At 49.8% G+C, this 7,401-nt stretch overlaps 1 protein-coding gene across 1 annotated transcript in view; it reads right to left on the minus strand.

The window, feature by feature from the left end:
• Cdh1 (cadherin 1) overlaps positions 1 to 3,923 on the minus strand; it is a 75,325-nt gene extending 71,402 nt beyond the window's left edge. Inside the window, exons 1-2 of the mRNA XM_020175309.2 lie at positions 3,713 to 3,923; positions 2,744 to 2,858 (exon numbers count right to left, since the gene is read on the minus strand). Coding sequence (XP_020030898.1) covers positions 2,744 to 2,858; positions 3,713 to 3,760 — 163 coding nt within the window. The 5' untranslated portion in view covers positions 3,761 to 3,923. The remainder of the gene's footprint in view (positions 1 to 2,743; positions 2,859 to 3,712) is intronic.
• Positions 3,924 to 7,401: the final 3,478 nt, after the last annotated feature.

Raw genomic sequence — 7,401 nt, forward strand, 5'->3', positions numbered from 1 at the left:
TGGAGAGACCCTATCTGGAAAATACCAACACAAAACAAGGCTACTGGAGTGGCTCAAATGGTAGAGTTACTGCCTAGCAAGTGTGAAGCCCTGAGTACAAACCACAGTACTACAAAAAAAAAAAAAAAAAAAAAGAAAGAAAGAAAGAAAAAGAAAACACTCTTTGTGCCCTTCAACCCTTGTGACACGTTCCATATTCTCAAACTCCCAGGCAGCAAATTCTCCATAAAGCCCATAGACAACTAAACCTGGTGCCAATGTCATATCCCTTCCTTTCCCCAGACTCTCCAAAGAGAGCAAAACCATCTTCCTAAAACCTGGCTTCCATTTTAAATCCCAAAGCCAGTCCCAGAGGTCAAATGTGTGATTTTACCAGAAGGTAAAATGCCCTAGAGCAATTCCACATTTCAGTGATGTGGGGAGACTCCACAGTACAGAAAGGCTAAAAAAAAGTTAAATGCCAGGAAATCTGTTGAGTGGGATGGAGTCTGTGGACATGAAGGGAACTGAGACCAGTCACACAGAAACTTGTGGGGTGCGGTGTGGAGGCCACCTCTGCACTCTGAACCACCAGCCCCAGCACCTCCATACACACACACCTAATCTGCTCCACCTCCACCACCACCATCTGCCCTCAGTCTGCTTCACAACCTTAATTCCCCAAACACCTCTCTCTCTCTCTCTTCCTTTCTTCCTTCCTTCTTTCTTTCTTTCAGATTAACAGAAAGCAAAAGAGGATGAGAAGAACCAATTGTGGATCCTTCAGCAGATTAAAGAATTGCTTTATGCTTCAATTTCCTCACTTGCAAAAGTAGAATGGCATCCACCCTCTTCAGATTCCTGTGAAGAGTCTGGCACCTGTGGCTCTTGCCAGTAATCCTAGCTGCTCAGGAGGCAGAGATCAGGATGGAGGTTCAAAGCCAGCCTTTGAAAATAGTTCTCAAGACCCTATCTCTAAAAACACCCATCACAAAGAAGGGCTGGTGGAATGGCTCAAGGTGTAGGCCCCGAGTTCAAACCCCAGACATACACACACACACAAAAATACGTGAACGCTTGCCTCAGAGGTGGGGGACAAAAGTGAATAACAGGTGTTACTATTAATAATAAAGGATTACATTAACATGTAATGACATTATTATTGTCAAACCCAAGAGCTTAGCGGGTAAAATAAAAGCCAAACAAGTGGAGGAGCGCCTGTCTGGTTAGCATGTTTGAGGCCCTGGGTTTGATCCCTGGCCCCTCCGAAAGTCTACAGCACCTTGGGCATTATCAAAAGTATCTAGCATAGGAAGACAAAGCAACCAGCATTCAACCAGCTCTCACATGAGTGCCTTTCTAATCTGCCCTACTCTTCAAGGTTGGGGTCTAGTTTGCCTCCTTCCAGAAGCCAGCCCTCACCGTCCTATTGACACCCCAAATCATCCCAGGCCACCCACACCCTTTCACACCTCACTGCCCATGTCCCACAGTGCCATCCCCTAAGGAGACCCTGGAAAACTCCTGTTAGAATGCACACTTAGGTGGGCAGGACTAGAACGTCCCTATCTCCAGCACCTCAGTTTATTCCTGGGGCAGCCAACACAGAGTATCAAGTAGAGCCTTGTCGAGTAATGGCTGACCCACTCCAGCAGCAGGCAGGCAGGACAACACTGCCTTTCTGATCCTACGGAAAGCCCCACAGAACACAGCCATAAAGACGGTTAATCAATCAAGCTGCAGTGTCTCTGAAAAATACACCTCACACTGTTGAAACAACTTCCAAAGTTCAAAACAAAATCCAACACACCATGATTGCCTACGATTTTTTTTTTTTTCTTTTTCATGGCCAAAGGCTAGAAGAATAAATAGAATGGCAAATATTCCCTCAGGAGGAATTGTGGGTGACTTTTCTTTTTAAAAAGTATCCTTTTATTGCTATGATACTTGTCTAATCAACTAAAATCATGAGGGAGGAAAAGTGACTGTGATACAAAGTAAGCACCTGGGAATTAATGAAACAAACAAACAAAAAAAAGACGAAAGAAGAAGAAAAAAGAAAAGAAACCAGTCTCTTCCCTTACTCCCAGCCCTGCCTCAGGCCAGTAGAACAGAGAAAACTCTAGATTATCACTGTGATAAGGCCTGAAATACATTGGGTGTTTGTATGAATTTTCATTCTCTGAGTCACAGCTACTGTGTTTAAAAAAAAAAATCATTCTTTGGGGAAATAGTACCTGTTACCAGTATCAAAATGTTTTCATCTCTATGAACAAAAGCCACAACCCTGGTAACCAAGAACCAAGAGCGAGTTCCTCAGTCAATCCCCAGACAGTGCACAATGGGACCTGGGAACTAGATTCCCATTCAGATTCCTACTGTGTGGATTCTAGCCAAGTGGACTCACCCTCTGAGACTCTGCTTGCTCATCTGTAAAGGGGAAATATTCCTGTCCCGAGGTCCCAACAATCAGGGGTTTGCAATTTGACTGTCTCCAGTGGTCAGGGCAATGAGACATACTGATGGCCTCTCACTGCCCCCACCCGCCTCTGCTTTCTTGTAACAGTTAACCAGCCAGAGCTACCTCGCTCGACCATAGTTTGCAGTCGGTAAAAGTTGAGGACCCCCTCCCCCCAAATCGGGGTAAGTTCCAAGCGAGTGTCGTCGTTCAGTAAGGGGCCCTAGTGCCTGGGAGCACAATTTCTTGGTCTCTTCCTTCCCTACTCCACCTCATTCCGCCCCGGAACACCAGGGGCGCCCTCACCTCTGCCCAGGACACGGTCTCTCTCCAGGTGCCACCGGGGCACCGTGAATGTGTAGCTTTCGGCACTAAAGCCAGGACGGCAGGGCTCCGGCTCCTGGCAAAGCCACGATGGGACCTGGGGTAGAAGAAAGGTACAGAGCCAATTGACTTGGGGGCTCCCTCCTGCCCACACCGAAACTAAGAGCGCCGCCCCTCCCTGGCTCGGGGCACCGGGATTGTGGGAGGACCCCCGCCCCCCATCCTGGGGGAAGACGGCGACGTCATCCTCTTCCATCCCGAAACCTGCCGCCAGGATCCCAAGAACTCCCGGGGGAGGGGGCCGCTGGCTCACCGCTCAAAACCCAGCCTACCTTCCCTTGCTGGCCCGTTTCATTTCATTGGAGACATTTTTATTCTTTCCGATCCCACTTTCATTGGACCTCGAGCACTCTGAAGCCTATTTCCCCAGACCCAGGGGCGCTCTGACCCCCCCACCCCCTTTAGTCTCGCTTTCTTATCCCAAGGCGCCCCTATTCCTACCTACTATCCTTCCTTTACATGGCAGGTGCCTTTAGTTCTGCTAATGTCCCTTTCCTTACCTCTAGGATCGTCCCCTCTACCCCTGGCTCCCCCTTTCCTTGCACCGGGACTCCCCTTTCCCACAGGCGGACCCCCATTCTGCTCCACGCTCCCCTGCCGGCCCCAAGCCCATACCGCGGCTCCTGGAGTCCCCGAGCCTGCAGGGCGGCGCGTGCCCCACCTGGGCATTTACAGGAGGGGCGCGCAAAGCCGCGCTCCCCCCAGTCCCCTCCACTCCCACCTCCGCGCAGCCCAAAGCACCAAGCAGCTTCCAAGCCGTTCTGATCCTTTGGACCCAAACTTTCTTGGAAAAAGGGAAGCGGGGACGGCAGGAGAGAGGAAGGGACGCGGGACTGCGGCGCGGATCGTGGGGCCGGAAGGTGTTCCCCTAAACCAGGGCACGCGACGTACCTGCAGCAGCAGCAGGAGCGCGGAGAGACTGCGGCACAGAGGGCCCATGGCGGGCCGTGGGGTGCAGAGCGAAGGCGGAGATCGGGCGCGGTCGGGTCGGGCCGGGCCGGGCCGGGCTGGGCTGGGCTGGGCTAGGCTGGCCGGGCTAGAGTCAGGCTCAGACTTCAGCGAACTCACAGGTGCTGCGGTTCTCTCCTGAGCTAGGCAGCGCGGCCGCCGCCAGGTGAGCCGCGAAGGCCACGCCCCCGGTGCTGCTGATTGGCCGAGAATGCACCTGCAGAGCCACAGCCAATGAGAGGCGCCACAGCCAATGAGAGGCGCGGCCTCAGCTTCCTCCGCGGCAGGGGCGGACCGCCAGCCCCGGCCACGCCCGCCCAGGAAGACCCTGTGACTTCCCTGGAGAGTCGTGGGTAGGGTCAGGACTTAAGGGACCTGCACGATTCCTATTTCACATGTTGGAATCCCAGCCCCGACGGTGGCTCACTAAGATCTGGGCTCAGAATGGACTTTTTTCCTGATCTGCGAAACTGGGATTTGAACTCAGGACTTAGAGCGAGACCGTTGAACCACACCTCCAAGCAGTCTTGATCTACTATTTTATTTTAATTTATTTTATTTTACGGTACTGGGGTTTGAACTCAAAGTCTACACCTTGAGTCACTCTACCAGCCCTTTTTTGTGATGGGTTTTTTTTTTTTTTTTTTTTTTGAGATCGGTCTCACGCACTATTTGCCCGGGCTGGCTTCGAACCGAGATCCTCCTGATCTCTGCCTCCTAAGTAGCTAGGAGTAGAAGTGAGCCACAGGCGCCCGTTTAACCGCAGCTCTCCATAGATTAGCGAGTCAGTAAACCCATCCACTAGGTCAACCATGTCTCCAAGCCTCAGTTTCTCCACTTCAAAATGGGACTAATGATCAGGAATGCCTCCCTACGTTTTTGTGAGCCACTTATACAATCAATCAGTAAGACCAATATCCCTTGAGCCATGAAAGCTCTATACAAACGTAAGGGGCTATAATAGTAACAGTAGGTGCCAGACATAGAAGGTTTCTGTGCCAGGCTCTGTGTTGAGGAGCCCTTGACATTGCCCATCTCCTTTAACCACATGTCAATACAACACAAGAGCGGGGTGTAGGTTGTTCACACCTAATCCTAGCTACTCGTAGGAGGAAGGGGATCAGGAGGATCAAGGTTCGAAGCCAGGCCAGGCAAATAATTCATGAGACCCTATCTCAAAAATACCCAACACAAAAAAGGCTGGTAGAATGACTCAAGTGGTTAAAAAAGCAAAAAACAAGAGCTATGTTTTTATCCCATTTGATGGGTGGGCAACTGAGGTATAAAAAGGATGAAGCAGCAGGCAGGAGGCAACGCAGGACTCAGACCTACCTCCCTCTGGTGCCAAGGCACCTTCTCCTCCTGCTTCACTTCAAGTGGCCCCTGGAAGTCGTCTAGATAAAGCTGCAGGAGGTTGCTCTCAAGTTTTTTATGTTTGTTGCAATGCTGGAGATCAAATCCCAGGCCTGCAAATACTAGGCAAGTGCTCTACCACTGAGTTACACTCAGAGCCCTTCAATCTGTTTGGGTTTTTTTGTTGTTGTTTTTTTTTGCTTTATTTTTAGAAACAGTTTCTCTTGCTATGTAACCTGAGCTGGACTTAAATTCATGATTTTACTGCCTCAACCTTCTGAGTGCTGATATTACAGGCATGCACCATAGTGCCTGGTTCTACTTTTTGGTTTTGGCAGTACTGGTGTTAAACTCAAGTTTCATGCTTGCTAGGCAGATGCTCAACTGCTTAAGACACACCTCCATCCTGACTCTGTTTTTTGTTTGCTTGCTTGTTTGTTTTTGTGGTACTGGCATTTGAACTCAGGGTCTCACACTTGCTAGGCAGGTGCTGTACCACTTGAGCCACACTAGCCCCCAGCTCCTTCCAGGTCTGTTTTTAGAGATCACTCAAGCCAGTTATTTGCAGATAACCCATTTGATGTCACATAGCAAGTCAAGACCAGAACCCAAAATCTCCTGATTTTCAGATTGGGGCTTTTAATCCCATAGCCACCACTACCTTCTCAAGAGAATTCTACCCTTGGTAAAAATTTAGGATCCAAAGCAAAATAGACAGGCAAAAGTTAGATCAGATAGCTTCCCTGTCTGCCTGTGGCCAGCCACGTCAGCATTATTTGACTGCATGCAGACAGAGACACCTTCTTTCCCTTGATCTAAGTCTGGTCAGAACTACGGAATAATTTGTTCCTGCCACTGGCTAGATGTGTGCCCTTGGTCAAGTCAGTGTTCTCTGTATAAAGGAATTGACACTGGTTAATACAAAACCAATCACTAAGCAGCGTTCTTGACATGCAGTAGCATTACCCAATGAATGACTAGTGTGGAGGCCGTGCTTGTGAAAGGCCCACTCCTATTTCCCTCCTACCTGGGAATGACCATATTTGGAGTATTTCACCCAGTGCTAAAGGTGAATTTGAACCCTAGAGAGCACTTCCTTCTTTGCAGAGAGGTGTTAGCTCAAGCCCAGACACTGTTTCCCGTCAGCCCTTCCCCACAGGCTGACCCTCAGTTTTAATGGGTTTCCAAGCACACACCCCGCCTTTTGGATTTCTTCATCTTGGCTCTCTTTGCCTCTTTACCCACCAGGAGACTCAGAAGGAGAAGGCTCCAGTGTTTCCTTTCTCTCCAAGCCTCCTGTCCAACTGCATTAAATCAGATAATGGAGATACAGAAAGAGGCGTTTCCCCCATGAGGCACCCTGTCCGTTTATTTTTTTTCCTCCCAGTTATGTAAAAATACATATTTTATGCTATCACTGGGGAGCCTTTGGGGCTCTGCTTTTCTCTGCCCAGCAAGCCTTAGCCTTGTAACTCCAAGGCAGCTCTCACTGGCTGTTCCATTACACTCTGATAATTCAATAAAAAGGATTTTAGACAACGATTGGGGGCACAGGACTGGTCAGGCCCCATTTGCTCTTCAATCTCCAGGGAGAGCCAGCCCCACCCCCATGGTGTCCAGGCTGAGGACACAGAAGGGCTGGGCTGATGTGCAGCTGTGCAGCTTGGACTGCCTCGGTTTCCTCTTCTATCAAACAGGGATACTTCAGTGTGGGGATCACCAAGCCGCTGTGACAGAGCCTGTGTTGTTGATGTCCAGCTATGCTGCTCAGGGGCATTGGTCTCAGACTGGTGCAGTGTTCAAATTCTGTGTCTGCCACCCCCAGAGGAGCCTGCACACTTCATCTGCCCCAGTCTCCCCACTCATAAAAGGTTTCCTTTGGTGGTACTGGGATTTTAACTCAGGGCCTTACACTTGCTAGGCAGGTGCTCTTACTGCTTGAGCTACTCTGCCAGCCCTTTTTTGTGCTGGGTATTTTCAAGGTAGTGTCTCACAAACTATTTGCCCAGCCTGGCCTCGAAGCTCCATCCTCCCAAGTAGCTAGGATTGTAGATTCGAGCCACTGGTGCCCGACTCTTTTTTTTTTTTTTAGTATTGGCGTTTGACTCAGGACCTCAGACTTGCCAAGCAATAGCTCTATCCCTTGAGCTCCACCCCCAGTCCTCCTTATTCATGAAAGGAAGGCTTTGACAGCACTGAATTTAAAGGGTTCGGTAAAAGTTACTACCTTTTCTTCTCAGTTCTAGGCAAAATTGTTGAGTCCCCTGGGGGCCTCCCCA

Source organism: Castor canadensis, chromosome 15, assembly GCF_047511655.1.
Source record: "Castor canadensis chromosome 15, mCasCan1.hap1v2, whole genome shotgun sequence".
Taxonomy (NCBI): Eukaryota; Metazoa; Chordata; class Mammalia; order Rodentia; family Castoridae; genus Castor; species Castor canadensis.